General features: G+C 43.1%; 1 protein-coding gene across 4 annotated transcripts in view; it reads left to right on the plus strand.

Moving 5' to 3' along the window:
• The window catches only part of ZCCHC2 (zinc finger CCHC-type containing 2), a 228,741-nt gene that overhangs the window by 94,609 nt on the left and 113,313 nt on the right, over nucleotides 1–20,819 (plus strand). For all 4 annotated transcript variants that reach the window (XM_053714634.1, XM_053714637.1, XM_053714636.1 and 1 more), the window contains exon 4: nucleotides 15,780–15,851. In XM_053714634.1, the coding sequence (XP_053570609.1) occupies nucleotides 15,780–15,851 (72 nt within the window). The remainder of the gene's footprint in view (nucleotides 1–15,779; nucleotides 15,852–20,819) is intronic.

The raw sequence follows: 20,819 nt of genomic DNA on the forward strand, positions 1-20,819 counted from the left end.
TTCTGCTTTATCTGTCTTACTACACAAACGACTGGCAGCTATGCCAGATGTTCAAGCATTTGTTCAGGCTCTGGTTAGGATCAAGCCTGTTTACAGACCTTTGACTCCTCCCTGGAGTTTAAATTTAGTTCTTTCAGTTCTTCAAGGGGTTCCGTTTGAACCTCTACATTCCATAGATATTAAGTTATTATCTTGGAAAGTTTTGTTTTTGGTTGCTATTTCTTCTGCTAGAAGAGTTTCAGAGTTATCTGCTCTGCAGTGTGCTCCGCCCTATCTGGTGTTCCATGCAGATAAGGTGGTTTTGCGTACTAAGCCTGGTTTTCTTCCGAAGGTTGTATCTAACAAAAATATTAACCAGGAGATAGTTGTACCTTCTTTGTGTCCGAATCCAGTTTCAAAGAAGGAACGTTTGTTACACAATTTGGACGTAGTCCGTGCTCTAAAATTCTATTTAGAAGCTACAAAAGATTTCAGACAAACATCTTCTCTGTTTGTCGTCTATTCTGGTAAAAGGAGAGGTCAAAAAGCGACTTCTACCTCTCTTTCCTTTTGGCTTAAAAGCATCATCCGATTGGCTTACGAGACTGCCGGACGGCAGCCTCCTGAAAGAATCACAGCTCACTCCAATAGGGCTGTGGCTTCCACATGGGCCTTCAAGAACGAGGCTTCTGTTGATCAGATATGTAAGGCAGCGACTTGGTCTTCACTGCACACTTTTGCCAAATTTTACAAATTTGATACTTTTGCTTCTTCGGAGGCTATTTTTGGGAGAAAGGTTTTGCAAGCCGTGGTGCCTTCCGTTTAGGTAACCTGATTTGCTCCCTCCCTTCATCCGTGTCCTAAAGCTTTGGTATTGGTTCCCACAAGTAAGGATGACGCCGTGGACCGGACACACCAATGTTGGAGAAAACAGAATTTATGCTTACCTGATAAATTACTTTCTCCAACGGTGTGTCCGGTCCACGGCCCGCCCTGGTTTTTTTAATCAGGTCTGATGAATTATTTTCTCTAACTACAGTCACCACGGTACCATATGGTTTCTCCTATATTTTTCCTCCTGTCCGTCGGTCGAATGACTGGGGTGGGCGGAGCCTAGGAGGGACTATATGGCCAGCTTTGCTGGGACTCTTTGCCATTTCCTGTTGGGGAAGAGATATTCCCACAAGTAAGGATGACGCCGTGGACCGGACACACCGTTGGAGAAAGTAATTTATCAGGTAAGCATAAATTCTCTTTTTATCCTTGTGCTTGGGGGGCATTTTTTGGGAAGGGCTCTTATTGAGCAAATATCTATCCATGTACCAAAAAAGTGATGATTTATATTTAGCTATAAATATACTATAGACTATATAGAGCCAAAGTGTGGCAAATACTATAGTTCGTAAAAATCAACAATAATACAAAACCCAGTGATTACATGAGGTATCAGGGAGAAAAAAAAAGGGAGCACCCAAAAAATTATATTAACGTGAATATTTAACAACTCTGGATAATCAAAAATGATATATTAGTGATAATTAAGCAAAAGAATCGTCACTTTATAAGAACTCACCCCAATTAATTAATGAGCTTGGTTAACTAGTCAAATTTGGAAATACAGGTTTGCAGATTAATTTGTGTAGGAGAAAACAAGAAAGTTTTACAGAACTAGCACAGATCCTAATACAGAGAATAGTAATGTGAACACTTTATAGATATTGATATAAATATGAGAATCAAATAGTACTCGGGCTGTGTATCTATCACTACATTAACCTAGGCACCAATAGGGCAATTTTAGCTTGAACATCACTAGTCACACCTCTTAAATCTGTGGAAAAACTACATATACTAGTGACCACAGAAGAAATGACTTTGGAGTGCGGACTAGGATTGATGAAGCACTCAGCTTTTAAATAGCAAAGTGAATCAAATTATAACAGTTATTTAAAACTCCCTATACAGGTATTTCATAAATCTTTGATAACTTAAATGTTGCCACTAGAGAGATTTCCATCAGGCAAGATACAAATAGCATTGGTATTAGCAGAACTATAGCAACTTATATCAAAAAGCCAGCACGTTTATAGTCCTATCTACCTAACAGAACATTAATCTGGATATCGATAAAGCATTTTTTGTGTAGCAATCATTAGCCACCACACCCGTGCTTATAATAAAGCTGCGAAAAATTCAGTTACCATGAGGTAGAATGGTTTTGGAGTGGAAACTAGGGATCGCTAAAACAGACAGCAGTTAGATATTCAATATAGATCAACAGTGTTTCAGCATTAACTCTCAATTGCAACATCGGAATTCCAAACTAGAGGTGTGCAGCTAGTATACATAAAAATAAACCCTATATAGCATTGTGAGAGCCAGGCAACAAAGTATTTACCACCCAGCCCATACAAAAATTATATACGGACATTCATATATGTACATGCCGAAACTAACAATTTACAACCTTATGTTAGTTTATTAAACAGAAAAAAGTCCTTTGTTGTTAGGTCAGGTCCATCTGGATGGTAACAAATCAATCAGATCTTGTCTCCATAATGCTGTAGCCAGTACCTACACCTAGCCGATGTTGTTATTGAGCAAAGCAAAGTCTATAATATGACAAAAAGAAAAAGTACCTGAGGTCACAATTTTGTAGTGATCCCGCACCTCTCTGGTTTCGTATTTCATGCAGCCCAGAGTCAGTTGACCGGTTCGTATGGCCTTGGGTTAATACTGTCAAACGATCAGGCCAATAACTTCCTCCCCTTAGCAGATAGACCCAGGGAAGGTCCCCCTCTGAGAATAGCGAGTGTAAAGCAGCAAACACAAGCTTCCTTGTCAACACCTACTCGCTAAGATACACAGCTTACCCTCGCAAGCCCGTGTATCCGAACCTGGCCACCCAACTACAATAGCAAAGTTTCCTATGGCAGTAAACGCTCCTCTATCGACCTGTTTATCCTCCATAACACTCCAACCGCACTGGCAGGTTCAGGTAAGAGGCAGGAAAGCCACAAGTGACCCAGCTCAGCCAGACAGACACTTATCGGCTCATCTTATTTGTGGCACTCGGCTTTGGGGTTCCGTCCCCGGACAACCAACAGCCGTAGTTCCTGGTGCCGCGGCTTACGATCTTACCGGGGGGTGGTCTAGAGGGCTACCGCCCGGCTGGACTCCAATGACGATTCTCAGCCCTTCGTGTCGATTGCTGCCTTTTTGTTTTTCTTTCCCCTTTTTCTTTCCTCTTTTTGCCTGAGCAGTTAGAACCCAATTAGGGTCCAGTAGCAGATCTCACAATCTTGTATCGACTCCTGACTCTTGACAGCGACCACAGCGAAAGGGGATCACGGCCTCACACCCCCTCTTCACTTCCAGTGAATCCGGCTGCTGGGCGTCAGTGACAATAGATCATATTAGAAAGTACAGGTATCATCTGGAATATCGTGCCTTAGCCAACAAGCACATTCGGCTATCTGGATGGACTTCCATTTGCGGGACCGCTAGAACCCTAGTCCAATTACCCAGACCTGATGTAGTCAAGGGTGCTGCAAAACGCCTGGCAGGTGTAGAATATCTCCTATCAGAGACGCAGAGCTGCAGCAGTAACTACCTGCCTGCCCCGCCTCCAGCCGGAAGTCCCCTTGGTGTATTGTTAAAGGGACACTGTACCCAAAAATTTTCTTTCGTGATTCAGATTGAGCATGAAATTTTAAGCAACTTTCTAATTTACTCCTATTATCAAATTTTCTTCTTTCTCTTGGTATCTTTATTTGAAATGCTAGAATGTAAGTTTAGATGCCAGCCCATTTTTGGTGAACAACCTGGGTTGTCCTTGCTGATTGGATAAATTCATCCACCAATAAAAAAGTGCTGTCCAGAGTACTGAAACAAAAAAGCTTAGATGCCTTCTTTTTCAAATAATGATAGCAAGAGAACGAAGAAAAATTGATAATGGGAGTAAATTATAAAGTTGCTTAAAATTGCATGCTCTTTCTGAATTACAAAAGAAAATTTTTGGGTACAGTGTCACTTTAAAGGAGGTTTTAGCTACTTTAGATTACTCCAATACCCCTGTCGTTGTCACTCCTAAGAAATCTAGTAAACTTAAAGGGACACTGAACCCAATTTTTTTCTTTCGTGATTTAGATAGAGCATGCAATTTTAAGCAACTTTCTAATTTACTCCTATTATCAAATTTTCTTCATTCTCTTGATATCTTTATTTGAAATGCAAGAATGTAAGTTTAGATGCCGGCCCATTTTTGGTGAACAACCTGGGTTGTTCTTTCTGATTGGTGGATAAATTCATCCACCAATAAAAAAAGTGCTGTCCAGGGTTCTGAACCCCCCAAAAAAGCGTAGATGCCTTCTTTTTCAAATAAAGATAGCAAGAGAATGAAGAAAAAAATATAATAGGAGTAAATTAGAAAGTTGCTTAAAATTGCATGCTCTATCTGAATCACGACAGAAAAAATTTGGGTTCAGTGTCCCTTTAATAGTTTCTTTGATGAACCTTCCACTTCTGAGGTTTTTCCCGTGCTGGACAGTGCTAGGGAGATTATCTCACAGGAATGGGAGAAACCAAGGGTGTCTTATTAGTTTGACGCCTTGTCTGATTCTATTCAAGTAGAGGCTTCCAAGGATGAAATTCAAGATAGGATTAACCCCTTAAGCACTTTTCCATTTTCTGACCGTTTGGGACCAGGGCTATTTTTACTTTTTTGCGGCGTTTGTGTTTATCTGTAATTTTCCTCTTACTCTTTTACTTTACCCACACACATTATGTACCGTTTTTCTCTCCATTAAATGGGCTTTCTGAAGCTATTACCATCCTATATAATAAAAGGCCAAGTGTGTTTTGTCCGAAGCTGTCATGCGCAGTAGAGACAGCACAAGGCCTTTGAGTCCCTACCTGATGATCTGCGGCAGAAGTGGGCATGGCCGGTCGTGAAGGGGGCGTGGTCGCGTGATAGATGAAAGATGGAGGGCAAAAGAGAGTGGGGAGAGAGAGGGCAAAAGAGAGGGGGGAGAGAGAGCAAGGGGTGGGACCGCTGTATTGCAAAAAATGGCCTGTGTATATGTATGTGTGTATATGTATGTGTATATACAGATGGGGGAGAGAGAGCGTGAAAGAGATATGGGGAGAGAGCGCGCAAAAGAGATGGGGGAGAGAGAGCGCGCAAAAGAGATGGGGGAGAGAGAGCGCGCAAAAGAGATGGGGGAGAGAGAGCGCGCAAAAGAGATGGGGGAGAGAGAGCGCGCAAAAGAGATGGGGGAGAGAGAGCGCGCAAAAGAGATGGGGGAGAGAGAGCGCAAAAGATAGGGGGAGGGAGAGAGCGCAAGGGGTGGGACTGCTGTATTGCAAAAAATGGCCCATGTATGTGTGTATGATTATTTTTGTACACAACCCAAAGTATTGATCTAGGCCCATTTTGGTATATTTCATGCCACCATTTCACCGCGAAATGCGATCAAATAAAAAACAAATTGTTCACTTTTTCACAAACCTTTCTCCTACCTTGGTGTGTCCGGTCCACGGCTTCATCCTTACTTGTGGGAATATTCTCCTCCCCCACAGGAAATGGCAAAGGGAGCACACAGCAAAAGCTGTCCATATAGTTCCCCCTCTGGCTCTGCCCCCCAGTCATTCTCTTTGCCTGCTCTGAACAAGTAGCATCTCCACGGGGATGGTAAAGAGTATGTGGTGTTAGTTGTAGTTTTATTTCTTCTATCAAGAGTTTGTTATTTTAAAATAGTGCCGGTTTGTACTATTTACTCTACAACAGAAAGTGATGAAGAGTTCTGTTAAGAGTATGATTTTAGCAACAGTAACTAAAATCCATTGCTGTTCCCACGCAGAGAAACCAGAGAACTTCAGTTGGGGGGAACAGTTTGCAGACTTTTCTGCTCCAGGTATGACTAGTCCCTTTTCTAAGAAGACATAGTAATGCTAGAAGACTGTCATTTTCCCTTATGGGATCGGTAAGCCATTTTCTTAGACTCATAACAGAATGAAGGCTTATAAATGGGCTCTATACTGGTTGACACTATTGTGGGCTAAATCGATTGATTTATATAATATTTATATGACTTTTGGAGTGTTTTGTGACTTTGAAACACTTTTGGAAACGTTTTTATTACGCCTGGCAGTTGTTTAGACACCTAATCTAGTCAGGAAGGCCCCTTCACTCTGGTATGCAGAGGGAGGAGGCCTCATTTTCACGCCTCAGTTGCGCAGTTACTTTTGGAAGCAGTGCATGCAGCTTCATGTGAGAGGGTCCTGTGGCCATAAAAACGATTTCAAGAAGGCTTATTTCTGTGGTGAATAACCCCCAAGGAAGGTAAAAGCTGCAGCAAAGGCTGTGGCAGGGACTGTAGTGGGTTTAAACTGGTAAATTGAACAATTAGCTCCGGTTTGCTCATTTATGGGGTTAGAGACTTGAAATTTGGTGTGCAATACTTTAAAAGCATTAAGACACTAGGGTGCAAATTTTGTAAAGATCGGATATTTCCTTCATAGTTTTTCAAACATTCAGAAATAAAGTGTACTCTGTTTATTATTTAAAGAGACAGTAACGGTTTTGTTTAAAAAACATTTTTTTTCTTCATTAATAGCCTGCTAAAGTCTGTCTAACATGTCTATACCTTCAGATAGCGTATGTTCTGTGTGTATGGAGGCCAAGGTGGTTCCCCCTTTAAATGTATGTGAAAATTGTGCCATGGCGTCCAAACAAAGTAAGGACAGTACTGTCACATTTAATAAGGTTGCCCAAGATGATTCTTCAAATGAAGGTAGTGGGGATAGTTCATCATCCTCTCCTTCTGTGTCAACACCAGTTTTGCCCGCGCAGGCGACACCTAGTACATCTACATGCTCAGTTTTAAATACAGAGGATGAGCAAGTGGGCGCTGACTATAATTTATCTGTTATACCCTCACACCAGTCTGAATTGGCAGTGAAGGAGGGTCTGTCTGAGGGAGAAATTTCTGATTCAGGAAAAGTTTCTCAGCAGGCAGAACCTGATATCATGGCATTTAAATTTAAGTTAGAACATCTCCGCGCCCTGCTTAAGGAGGTGCTAACTACTCTTGATGATTGTGACTCTTTGGTGATTCCAGAGAAATTGTGCAAAATGGACAAATTCCTAGAGGTGTCCCTGTGCACACTGATGCCTTTCCGATACCCAAGAGGGTGGCGGACATAGTGACCAAGGAGTGGGAGAAGCCAGGTATACCTTTTGTCCCACCTCCTATATTTAAGAAAATGTTCCCCATTGTCGACCCCAGAAGTGACGCATGGCAAACAGTCCCTAAGGTTGAGGGGGCAGTTTCTACGTTGGCCAAGCGCACAACTATTCCCATTGAGGACAGTTGTGCTTTCAAAGATCCTATGGATAAAAAAATTGCAAGGGTTGCTTAAAAAGATATTTGTTCAGCAAGGTTTCCTTCTCCAACCAATTTCGTGCATTATTCCTGTCACCACCGCGGCGTCTTTTTGGTTCGAGGAACTAGAAAATTCGCTCCATAAGGAGACTCCATATGAGGAAGTCATGGACAGAATTCACGCACTAAAGTTGGCTAATTCCTTTATTTTAGATGCCGCTTTTCAATTGGCTAAATTAGCGGAGAAAAAATCAGGTTTTGCAATAGTGGCGCGCAGAGTGCTTTGGCTAAAATCTTGGTCGGCGGATGTGTCGTCCAAGACAAAACTGCTTAATATTCCTTTCAAAGGTAAGACCCTTTTTGGGCCAGAATTGAAGGAGATTATTTCAGACATCACTGGGGGAAAGGGCCACGCCCTCCCACAGGATAGGCCTTTCAAGGCTAAGAACAAATCTAATTTTCGTTCCTTTCGCAATTTCAGGAACGGACTGTCTCCTAACTCTGCAGCCTCTAGACAAGAGGGTAAAGCTTCCCAGCCTAAACCAGCATGGAAACCAATGCAAGGCTGGAACAAGGGTAAACAGGCCAAGAAGCCTGCTGCTGCTGCCAAGACAGCATGAAGGGGTAGCCCCCGATCCGGGACAGGATCTAGTAGGGGGCAGACTGTCTCTCTTTGCTCAGGCTTGGGCAAGAGATGTTCCGGATCCCTGGGCACTAGAAATATTCTCTCAGGGGTATCTTCTAGAGTTCAAGGAACTCCCTCCAAGGGGAAGGTTCCACATGTCTCGCTTATCTTCAGACCAGATAAAGAGACAGGCATTCTTACATTGCATAGGAGACCTATTAAAGATGGGAGTGATACACTCAGTTCCAGCAGCGGAACAAGGTCTGGGTTTTTACTCAAACCTGTTTGTAGTTCCCAAAAAAGAGGGAACTTTCAGGCCAATTCTGGATTTAAAAATCCTAAACAAATTCCTCAGAGTTCCATCATTCAAAATGGAAACCATTCGGACGATCTTACCAACAATCCAGGAGGGTCAATATATGACTACCGTGGACTTAAAGGATGCGTACCTACATATTCCTATCCACAAAGATCACCATCAGTTCCTAAGGTTCGCCTTTCTGGAAAAACATTACCAGTTCGTGGCTCTTCCATTCGGTTTAGCTACCGCTCCCAGAATTTTCACAAAGGTGCTAGGGTCCCTTCTAGCGGTTCTAAGACAGAGGGGCATTTCTGTAGCACCTTATCTAGACGACATTCTAATCCAAGCGTCGTCCCTTTCCAAAGCAAAGGCTCATACAGACATTGTTTTAGCTTTTCTCAGGTCTCACGGGTGGAAGGTGAACATAGAAAAAAGTTCCCTGTCCCCGTCCACAATGGTTCCTTTTCTAGGAACAATAATAGATTCTGTAGAAATGAAGTTTTTTCTGACAGAGGTCAGAAAGTTAAAGCTTCTAAACACTTGTCAAGTTCTTCAATCTATTCCTCAGCCTTCCATAGCTCAGTGCATGGAGGTAATAGGTTTAATGGTTGCAGCAATGGACGTGGTTCCTTTTGCTCGAATTCATCTAAGACCATTACAACTGTGCATGCTCAAACAGTGGAATGGGGATTATGCAGACTTGTCTCCCCAGATTCAAGTAGACCAGTTAACCTGAGACTCACTCCGTTGGTGGTTGACTCAAGATCACCTGTCTCAGGGAATGAGTTTCCGCAGACCAGAGTGGGTCATTGTCACGACCGACGCCAGTCTTTTAAGCTGGGGCGCGGTCTGGGACTCCCTGAAAGCTCAGGGTCTATGGTCTCGGGAAGAGTCTCTCTTCTCCCGATAAACATTCTGGAGCTGAGAGCGATATTCAATGCGCTCCGGGCTTGGCCTCAACTAGCGAAGGCCAGATTCATAAGATTTCAGTCGGACAACATGACGACTGTGGCGTACATCAATCAGGGAGGAACAAAGAGTTCCCTGGCGATGAGAGAAGTATCCAAGATAATCAAATGGGCGGAATATCACTCCTGCCATCTATCTGCAATTCACATCCCATGAGTAGACAACTGGGAGGAGGATTATTTGAGTCTTCAGACTTTCCATCCGGGAACTCCACCCGGAGGTCTTTGCCCAGTTAACTCAACTATGGGGCATTCCAGACATGGATCTGATGGCGTCTCGTCAGAACTTCAAAGTTCCTCGCTACGGGTCCAGATCCAGGGATCCCAAGGCGACACTAGTGGATGCATTGGTGGCGCCTTGGTCGTTCAACCTAGCTTATGTGTTTCCACCGTTTCCTCTCCTTCCCAGGCTTGTAGCCAGGATCAAACAGGAGAAGGCCTCTGTGATTCTGATAGCTCCTGCGTGGCCACGCAGGACTTGGTATGCAGACCTGGTGAATATGTTAATCGGCTCCACCATGGAAGCTACCTTTGAGACAGGATCTTCTAGTACAAGGTCCATTCGAACATCCAAATCTAGTCTCTCTGCAACTGACTGCTTGGAAATTGAACGCTTGATTCTATCTAAGCGTGGGTTTTCAGATTCAGTTATAGATACTCTGGTCCAAGCCAGAAAACCTGTGACTAGGAAAATTTACCATAAGATATGGAAAAAATATATCTGTTGGTGCGAATCCAAGGGATTCTCTTGGAGTAAAATTAAAATTCCTAGGATACTCTCCTTTCTCCAAGAGGGTTTGGATAAAGGGTTGTCAGCGAGTTCTCTAAAAGGACAGATATCTGCTCTGTCCGTTTTGTTTCACAAACGTCTGGCAGCAGTGCCAGATGTACAGGCATTTGTACAGGCCTTAGTCAGAATCAAGCCTGTCTACAGACCCATGACTTCTCCATGGAGTCTAAACTTAGTTCTTTCAGTTCTTCAAAGGGTTCCGTTTGAACCTTTACATTCCATAGATATTAAGTTACTATCTTGGAAAGTTCTGTTTTTGGTTGCTATTTCTTCTGCTAGAAGAGTTTCTGAATTGTCTGCTTTGCAGTGTACTTCACCCTATCTGGTATTCCATACAGATAAGGTTGTTTTGCGTACCAAACCTGGTTTTCTTCCAAAAATGGTTTCCAACAGGAATATTAACCAGGAAATAGTTGTTCCTTCTCTGTGTCCGAATCCAGTTTCGAAGAAGGAACGTTTGTTACACAATTTAGATGTGGTCCGTGCTTTAAAATTCTATTTAGAAGCAACAAAGGATTTCAGACAGACTTCATCTTTGTTTGTCGTTTATTCTGGTAAGAGGAGAGGGCAGAAAGCTACTGCTACCTCTCTTTCTTTTTGGCTGAAAAGCATCATCCGATTGGCTTATGAGACTGCCGGACGGCAGCCTCCTGAACGAATTACAGCTCACTCTACTAGAGCTGTGGCTTCCACATGGGCCTTCAAGAACGAGGCTTCTGTTGATCAGATCTGTAAGGCAGCGACTTGGTCTTCTCTGCATACTTTTGCCAAATTTTACAAATTCGATACTTATGCTTCTTCTGAGGCTATTTTTGGGAGAAAGGTTTTGCAAGCAGTTGTGCCTTCCATTTAGGTAACCTGACTTGTTCCCTCCCTTCATCCGTGTCCTAAAGCTTTGGTATTGGTTCCCACAAGTAAGGATGAAGCCGTGGACCGGACACACCAATGTAGGAGAAAACAGAATTTATGCTTACCTGATAAATTTCTTTCTCCTACGGTGTGTCCGGTCCACGGCCCGCCCTGGCTTTTTAGTCAGGTTTCAAATTTTTTATTTCTGTACACTACAGTCACGACAGCACCCTATAGTTTCTCCTTTTTCTCCTAACCGTCGGTCGAATGACTGGGGGGCGGAGCCAGAGGGGGGACTATATGGACAGCTTTTGCTGTGTGCTCCCTTTGCCATTTCCTGTGGGGGAGGAGAATATTCCCACAATTAAGGATGAAGCCGTGGACCGGACACACCATAGGAGAAAGAAATTTATCAGGTAAGCATAAATTCTGTTTTTCACAAACTTTAGGTTTCTCACTGAAATTGACCAGCTTGTGCAATTATGGCACAAATGTTTGTAAATGCTTCTCTGGGATACCCTTTTGTTCAGAAGTAGCAGACTTATATGGCTTTGGCGTTTGTTTTTTTGTAATTAGAAGGCCACTAAATGCCGCTGCGCACCACACGTGTTGTATGCCCAGCAGTGAAGGGGTTAATTAGGGAGCTTGTAGGGTTAATTTTAGCTTTAGTGTAGAGATCGGCCTCCTACGTGACACATCCCACCCCCTGAATCCTCCCTGACCCCCCTCAAACAGCTCTCTTACCTCCCCACCTCACAATTGTCACCCCCATCTTAAGTACTGGCAGAAAGTCTGCCAGTATACTAAAATAAAAAACATTTTTAAAAAATTTTTTTTCTTTTTCAATTGATTCTGCAGTATTGGATCCCCTCCCCCATAAAGCTCTCTGAACCAGTCTCCCTGCTGCTGCTCCCATCCACCAACGATTGGCACCATCAATGCCCGATGCGGAGTGGGCCCCAGAGTGGCTCTCTCTGCATCGGTGGCTACAAAAAGGGATTACAGTGATGCCTCAATACCAAGGCATCACTGCAACCCCTTGAAAGCGATCAGGATGATTTCCACCGATTGAAACCCCTGAGGACGTACAGGGTATTCCTTTATTGCAGATGCCATTTTTCCGGTTGTTAGACTAGGAGCTAAAACTTCTAGTTTTGCTATCCTAGCCCACAGAGCGTTATGGTTGAAATCCTGGTCTGCGGATGTTTCCCCTAAAGTCAAGCTTCTGGCGATTCCTTACAAGGGCAAAACCTTGTTTGGACCCGGTTTGGCAGAAATGATCTCTGATATTACGGGTGGAAAAGGGTCTTTTCTACCTCAAGATAGGAAGAATAGGCCTAAAGGACGTCAGAGTAATTTTCGTTCCTTCCGTAGCTTCAGGAATGCCTTCCCCTTCTTCTTCCAAGCAGGAAGAATCCAAGTCTTCTTGGAAACCCAATCAGTCTTGGAAAAAGGGGAAACAATCAAAGAAACCCGCAGCTGATTCCAAATCAACATGAAGGGTTTTCCCTGGATTCGGGATTCGATCAGGTGGTGGTGGGGGGTGGGGGGGGTGGCAGACTTTCTCGGTTCTCTCAAGCGTGGATACGAGACGTCCATGATCCCTGGACTGTGGGCATAGTATCCCTGGGTTACAAGTTGGAATTCAAGACTTTTCCTCCCAGAGGCAGATTCCTTCTCTCAAGATTCTCTGCAGACCAGATAGAGGCGTTCTTGAAATGTATACACCATCTTTGCTCCCTGGGAGTGATAGTTCCAGTGCAGGAACAGGGTCTCGGCTTCTACTCCAACCTATTTGTGGTTCCCAAAAAAGTGGGAACTTTCCTTCCCATTCTAGACTTGAAGTGTCTAAACAAGTTTCTCAAAGTTCCCTTCTTCAAAATGGAGACTATACGCTCCATTCTTCCTTTAGTACAAGAGGGTCAGTTCATGACAACCATATACCTAAAGGATGTGTATCTTCATGTTCCTATTCACAGGGACCATCACAGATTCCTGAGATTTGCCTTTCTGGACAAACCTTTCCAGTTCGTGGCCCTTCCATTTGATCTAGCCACGGCTCACAGATTGTTTTTCAAAGGTTCTGGGGGCTCTTTTGGCAGTGATCCGTTCTCGTGGAATTGCTGTGGCACCCTACCTGGACGACATATTGGTTCAGGCACCATCTTTTCAACAAGCAAAATCTCACACAGAGATATTGTTGTCTTTTCTTCGTTCCCACGGATGGAATGTGAATCTTGAAAAAACCTTTCCCCTGCTACAAGAGTAGTGTTCTTGGGGACCATAATAGATTCTCTATTGATGAAGATTTTTCTGACAGTGGTCAGGAAAAACAAAATCATTTCCTCTTGCCTCTCTCTTCAGGCTACTGCTCATCCTTCAGTGACTCAATGTATGGAGGTAATCGGTCTGATGGTGGCTTTCATGGACATCATTCCTTTTGCTAGATTCCATTTGAGAGCTATCCAGTTGTGCATGCTCAGACAATGGAATGGCAACGATGTGGATCTATCTCAGAGAATTGTTAAATCCGTCGTCAAGGGGCTCTCTCCCTTGGTGGATTTCTCAGGAACATCTGTCTCAGGGCACATGCTTTCGGAGACCACCTTGGGTGATTGTGACCACGGACGCCAGCCTGCTGGGCTGGGGAGCAGTCTGGAACTCGTTAAAAGCTCAGGGCCTTTAGACTCAGGAGGAGTCTGCTCTTCCCATCAACTTCTTGGAGTTGAGGGCGATTTACAATGCTCTATTGGCTTGGCCTCAGTTGTCCTCAGCCCAGTTTATCAGGTTCCATTCAGACAACATAATCTCTGTGGCTTACATCAGTCACCAGGGAGGAACTTGAAGTTCCTTAGCCATGAAGGAGGTTACTCAGATTCTTCAGTGGGCAGAGACCCACAATTGCTTTCTATCTGCCATCCACATTCCAGGAGTAGACAACTGGGAAGCGGATTTTCTGAGCAGACACTTTTCATCCTGGGGAGTGGGAACTCCCATCCAGAGGTGTTTTCCAGCTTAGTCCTCAAATGGGGGGTGCCGGAGCTAGATCTAATGGCGTCCTGTCAGAACGCCAAGCTTCCAAGGTGCGGTTCAAGGTCAATAGATCCACAGGCCGTTCTGATAGATGCTTTGGCGGGTTTCTTGGGTTTTCAGGTTGGCATACCGGTTTCCTCCGTTTGCTCTCCTTCCACGAGTCATTGCTCGTATCAAACAGGAGAGGACGTCTGTGATTCTAATAGCCCCTGCGTGGCTTGCAGGATTTGATTTGCAGACCTAGTGGAGATGTCATCTCTCCCACCTTGGAGACTACCTCTGAGGAAGGACCTCCTGATTCAGGGTCCCTTCCTTTATCCAAATCTCGTTTCTCTGAAGCTGACTCCTTTGAGATTGAACACTTAATTCTGTCTAGGCATGGTTTTTCTGAGTCGGTCATTGAGACCATGATTGAGGCTCAAAAGCCTGTTACTAGAAAGATTTACCATAAGATATGGCGTAAATATCTTTATTGGTGTGAATCCAAGGGCTACTCTTGGAGTAGAATTATAATTCCTAGAATTTTATCTTTTCTTCAGGAAGGCCTGGAGAAGGGATTGTTAGTCAGTACCCTGAAGGGTCAGATTTCTGCTTCATCAGTTTTACTACATAAACGTTTTGTAGATGTGCCAGATGCGCAATCTTTTTGTCAGGCCTTGGTCAAAATCAGGTCTGTCTTAAGTCTGTTGCTCCTCCTTGGAGCCTTAAACTTGTTCTTAAAGTTTTACAGCTGGCTCTGTTTGAGCAGTTGCATTTCATAGACATTAAGTTGTTATCTTGGAAGGTTTTGTTTCTTGTTGCCATCTCTTCTGCTCGAAGAGTTTCAGAACTCTCAGCTCTGCAGTGTTATCCCCCTTATCTTATTTTTGATGCCGATAAGGCGGTTCTTCGTACTAAGTTTGGTTTCCTTCCTAAGGTTATTTCTAATAAAAATATAAATTAGGATATTGTTGTTCCCTCTCTGTGTCCTAATCCTCCTCCTTCCAAAGAACATTTGTTACACAATTTGGATGTTGTACGTGCTCTTAAATTCTACTTACAGGCGACTAATGATTTTCGCCAGTCCTCTGCCCTCTTTGTCTGTTTCTCTGGGAAAGGTAAAGGTCAGAAAGCTACTGCTACTACCCTTTATGGTTACAAAGTATAATTTGTTTGGCTTATAAGAATGCTGGACAGCAGCCTCCTGAGAGAATTACGACTCATTCCACAAGAGCTGTTTCCTCTTGGGCTTTCAAAAATGATGCTTCTGTGGAACAAATTTGCAAGGCTACAACTTGGTCTTCTCTACTTTTACTTTTTCCAAATTTGATGCTTTCGCCTCGGCTGAGGCTTCTTTTGGAAGAAAGGTTCTTCAAGCGCTGGTGCCTTCTGTTTAGGACTACCTGTCTTGTCCCTCCCTATTTATCAGTGTCCTCTTGCTTGGGTATTGGTTCCCAACAGTAATTACTCAAGCCGTGGACTCACCATATCTTAGGAAAGAAAAACAAAATGTATGCTTACCTGATAAATTTCTTTTCTTTCCGTATATGAGTCCACGGCCCCACCCTTTATTTTAAGACAGTTGTTCTTTTTGACTATAACCTCAGGCACCTCTACTCCTTGTTACTCCTTTTTTCTCCATTTCCCTTTGGTCAAATGCCTGGGGGTTGTGGGTAAGGGAGTGATACTTAGCAGTTTAACTGTGGTGCTCTTTGCCTCCTCCTCCTGGCCAGTAGTGATATTCCCAACAGTAATTAGTCAAGCCCTGGACTCACCATATCCAAAAATAAATACATTTATCAGGTAAGCATAAATAATTTAATAGTATGGGAATGATTAATCTTGTTTTCTTTGGTGTTTTTCTTTTTAGGTAACGTGGTCTGATCATTCAGTAACGTCTGTGACAAAGTCACACAAGGAGCTTTTGGAATTCCTGTTAAAAGTATGTACCCATAATCGAGGTTTGCTCATTTTTGTAATGTATTGCAGCAATATATTATGTGTAATGAAAGCAGATTTAATTTAGTAATGTGGATGCATAATAGTAAAAATAACTAAAGAAACAAAATAGAAAAATCCAGAGTTTATAAGTATTTACCCTCCTTGCAATTGTTTGTTATACTTGTCCCCCCACACACACATTTAATTGGCATTTCAATTGTGTTGCAACCTCAGGCAGCAAGTACAACTGCAAGTTTTGATTCAGGAATATGGATATTTATACTACTACAACTCTCTATACATGCTATATATGCTTATAGTTTTATAAACTCCAATGCTGGCTTTAGTTCTTTCTCCACCTATTTGATGATTGGTATTATGGTGTGCGAAGTTGCTCTCAAACCTGAAGTTCATAACTATTTTAAGTAATATTGTGTTCGTTCAGAAGAGCTAGTTTGTGTTGCAAGGATACAACATGCACTTACAGTTTTACATTACCTTCATCTTGATGGATCCTGTAATTCAGACCCAGGAAAATATTCCCTGCTATTTGTGTAATGTGGAGTAAACGTAATGTTTTCCTATGATAGTTTCCCATTGGAAAAAGTGTGTCCATTGAAAGGTACACCAGGGTGCTGTTATGCTGGATCTTTACCTTTTGTGGTGTGCCCTTCTCTATCCATTATTCTTCGGTGTACCAGTCCTGCATTTCCTCCAGTTGTATGTTCCATGCCTGTCTGTCTGGAGAAATTTGTATTCGACTCTACTTCATTTTATCTCCTTTGCAGATACTTGCTTTTCTCTTGTTAAGTGTATCCAGTCCACGGATCATCCATTACTTATGGGATATTAACTCCTCCCCAACAGGAAGTGCAAGAGGATTCACCCAGCAGAGCTGCTATATAGCTCCTCCCCTAACTGCCATTACCAGTCATTCTCTTGCACCCAACGAATAGATAGGATGTGTGAGAGGACTGTGGTGATTATACTTAGTTTCATACCTTCAATCAAAAGTTTGTTATTTTATAATAGCACCGGAGTGTGTTATTCCTTCTCTGGTAGAATTTGAAGAAGAATCTACCTGAGTTTTTCTATGATTTTAGCCGGAGTAGTTAAGATCATATTGCTGTTTCTCGGCCATCTGAGGAGAGGTAAACTTCAGATCAGGGGACAGCGGGCAGATTAATCTGCAAAGAGGTATGTAGCAGCTTATTATTTTCTGACAATGGAATTGATGAGAAAATTCTGCCATACCGATATAATGTAAACTCAGCCTTAAATGCAGTAGCAGCAACTGGTATCAGGCTGTCATGTATGTATATTTTACACTTCAGTATTCTGGGGAATGGCACTTCACTGGAATTATACTGTATGATAAAACTTTAGCCTAATTTGCAGGGACTAGCAACAGGCTTTTTAATAACACTCAATTTATTAATGTTAAACGTTTTTTGCTGGCATGTAAAATCGTTTAATTTTCTGAGGTACTGGGTGAAAAAATGTTTTGGGCACTATTTTTTTCCACTTGGCAGTCGTTTTATTTAATTTATGACAGTTTACTGATCTCTCTCACTGTTATGTGTGAGGGGGAGGGGCCTTTTTTGGTGCTTTTGCTACGCATCAAAAAATTCAGTCAGAAGTTTATTGTCTTCCCTGCATGATCCGGTTCATCTCTACAGAACTCAGGGGTCTTCAAAACTTGTTTTGAGGGAGGTAATCACTCACAGCAGAGCTGTGAGATTGTAGTTGACTGTGATAAAAAAAAACGTTTATTTCTGTATTTTTTTTTTTTTTTTTTTTTCTGCTATCAGGGTTAGTTATCCTTTGCTAATGAGAGCAATCCTTTGCTAAAATTGTGTTTTTTACAAAGATTTGATGCTATAACTTTTCAGTTTATTAATTTTCAACTGTCATAACTTTTTCTGTGCTTCTTATTGGCACAGTACGTTTTCATATTAGAGTAAATTACTTGAAAAGTATTTCCAAGTTGCTAGTTTATTTGCTAGTGTGTTAAACATGTCTGATTCAGAGGAAGATATCTGTGCTATATGTGCTAAAGCCAAAGTGGAGCCCAATAGAAATTTATGTACTAACTGTATTGATGCTACTTTAAATAAAAGTCAATCTGTACAAATTGAACATATTTCACCAAACAACGAGGGGAGAGTTATGCCGACTAACTCGCTTCACGTGTCAGTACCTGCATCTCCCGCTCGGGAGGTGCGTGATATTGTAGCGCCGAGTACATTTGGGCGGCCATTACAAATCACATTACAGGATATGGCTACTGTTATGACTGAAGTTTTGGCTAAATTACCAGAACTAAGAGGTAAGCGTGATCACTCTGGGGTGAGAACAGAGTGCGCTGATAATATTAGGGCCATGTCAGACACTGCGTCACAATTTGCAGAACATGAGGACGGAGAGCATCATTCTGCGGGTGACGGTTCTGATCCAAACAAACTGGATTCAGATATTTCAAATTTTAAATTTAAGCTGGAAAACCTCCGTGTATTACTAATGGAGGTGTTAGCGGCTCTGAATGATTGTAACACAGTTGCAATACCAGAGAAAATGTGTAGGTTGGATAAATATTTTGCGGTACCGGCGAGTACTGACGTTTTTCCTATACCTAAGAGACTTACTGAAATTGTTACTAAGGAGTGGGATAGACCCGGTGTGCCGTTCTCACCCCCTCCGATATTTAGAAAGATGTTTCCAATAGACGCCACCACACGGGACTTATGGCAAACGGTCCCTAAGGTGGAGGGAGCAGTTTCTACTTTAGCTAAGCGTACCACTATCCCGGTGGAGGATAGCTGTGCCTTTTCAGATCCAATGGATAAAAAGTTAGAGGGTTACCTTAAGAAAATGTTTGTTCAACAAGGTTTTATATTGCAACCTCTTGCATGCATTGCGCCTGTCACGGCTGCAGCAGCATTTTGGTTTGAGTCTCTGGAAGAGACACTTGAATCAGCTCCATTAGATGAGATTACACACAAGCTTAAAGCCCTTAAGTTGGCTAACTCATTTATTTCAGATGCCGTAGTACATTTAACTAAACTTACGGCTAAGAATTCCGGATTCGCCATTCAGGCACGCAGAGCACTGTGGCTAAAATCCTGGTCAGCTGACGTTACTTCTAAATCTAAATTGCTTAATATACCTTTCAAAGGGCAGACCTTATTCGGGCCCGGGTTGAAAGAAATTATCGCTGACATTACAGGAGGTAAAGGCCATGCCCTGCCTCAAGACAGAGCCAAACCTAAGGCTAGACAGTCTAATTTTCGTTCCTTTCGTAATTTCAAAGCAGGAGCAGCATCAACTTCCTCTGCACCAAAACAGGAAGGAGCTGTTGCTCGCTACAGACAAGGCTGGAGACCTAACCAGTCCTGGAACAAGGGCAAGCAGGCCAGGAAAACTGCTGCTGCCCCTAAGACAGCATGAATCGAGGGCCCCCGATCCGGGAACTGATCTAGTGGGGGGCAGACTTTCTCTCTTCGCCCAGGCTTGGGCAAGAGATGTCCAGGATCCCTGGGCGTTAGAGATCATATCTCAGGGATACCTTCTAGACTTCAAATTCTCTCCCCCAAGAGGGAGATTTCATCTGTCAAGGTTGTCAACAAACCAAATAAAGAAAGAGGCGTTTCTACGCTGCGTACAAGATCTTTTATTAATGGGAGTGATCCATCCGGTTCCGCGGTCGGAACAAGGACAAGGGTTTTACTCAAATCTGTTTGTGGTTCCCAAAAAAGAGGGAACTTTCAGGCCAATCTTGGATTTAAAGATCCTAAACAAATTCCTAAGAGTTCCATCGTTCAAAATGGAAACTATTCGGACAATTTTACCCATGATCCAAAAGGGTCAGTACATGACCACAGTGGATTTAAAGGATGCTTACCTTCACATACCGATTCACAAAGATCATTACCGGTATCTAAGGTTTGCCTTTCTAGACAGGCATTACCAGTTTGTAGCTCTTCCATTCGGATTGGCTACGGCTCCGAGAATCTTCACAAAGGTTCTGGGTGCTCTTCTGGCGGTACTAAGACCGCGCGGAATTGCGGTAGCTCCGTACCTAGACGACATTCTGATACAAGCTTCAAGCTTTCAAACTGCCAAGTCTCATACAGAGTTAGTACTGGCATTTCTAAGGTCGCATGGATGGAAGGTGAACGAAAAGAAGAGTTCTCTCTTTCCACTCACAAGAGTTCCCTTCTTGGGGACTCTTATAGATTCTGTAGAAATGAAGATTTACCTGACAGAAGACAGGTTAACAAAGCTTCAAAATGCATGCCGTGTCCTTCATTCCATTCAACACCCGTCAGTAGCTCAATGCATGGAGGTGATCGGCTTAATGGTAGCAGCAATGGACATAGTACCCTTTGCACGTCTACATCTCAGACCGCTGCAATTGTGCATGCTAAGTCAGTGGAATGGGGATTACTCAGACTTGTCCCCTACTCTGAATCTGGATCAAGAGACCAGAAATTCTCTTCTATGGTGGCTTTCTCGGCCACATCTGTCCAGGGGGATGCCATTCAGCAGGCCGGACTGGACAATTGTAACAGACGCCAGCCTACTAGGTTGGGGCGCTGTCTGGAATTCTCTGAAGGCTCAGGGACAATGGAATCAGGAGGAGAGTCTCCTACCAATAAACATTCTGGAATTGAGAGCAGTTCTCAATGCCCTTCTGGCTTGGCCCCAGTTAACAACTCGGGGGTTCATCAGGTTTCAGTCGGACAACATCACGACTGTAGCTTACATCAACCATCAGGGAGGGACAAGAAGCTCCCTAGCAATGATGGAAGTATCAAAGATAATTCGCTGGGCAGAGTCTCACTCTTGCCACCTGTCAGCAATCCACATCCCGGGAGTGGAGAACTGGGAGGCGGATTTCTTAAGTCGTCAGACTTTTCATCCGGGGGAGTGGGAACTTCATCCGGAGGTCTTTGCCCAAATACTTCGA

This window comes from Bombina bombina, chromosome 5, assembly GCF_027579735.1.
Source record: "Bombina bombina isolate aBomBom1 chromosome 5, aBomBom1.pri, whole genome shotgun sequence".
In the NCBI taxonomy this organism is placed as follows: Eukaryota; Metazoa; Chordata; class Amphibia; order Anura; family Bombinatoridae; genus Bombina; species Bombina bombina.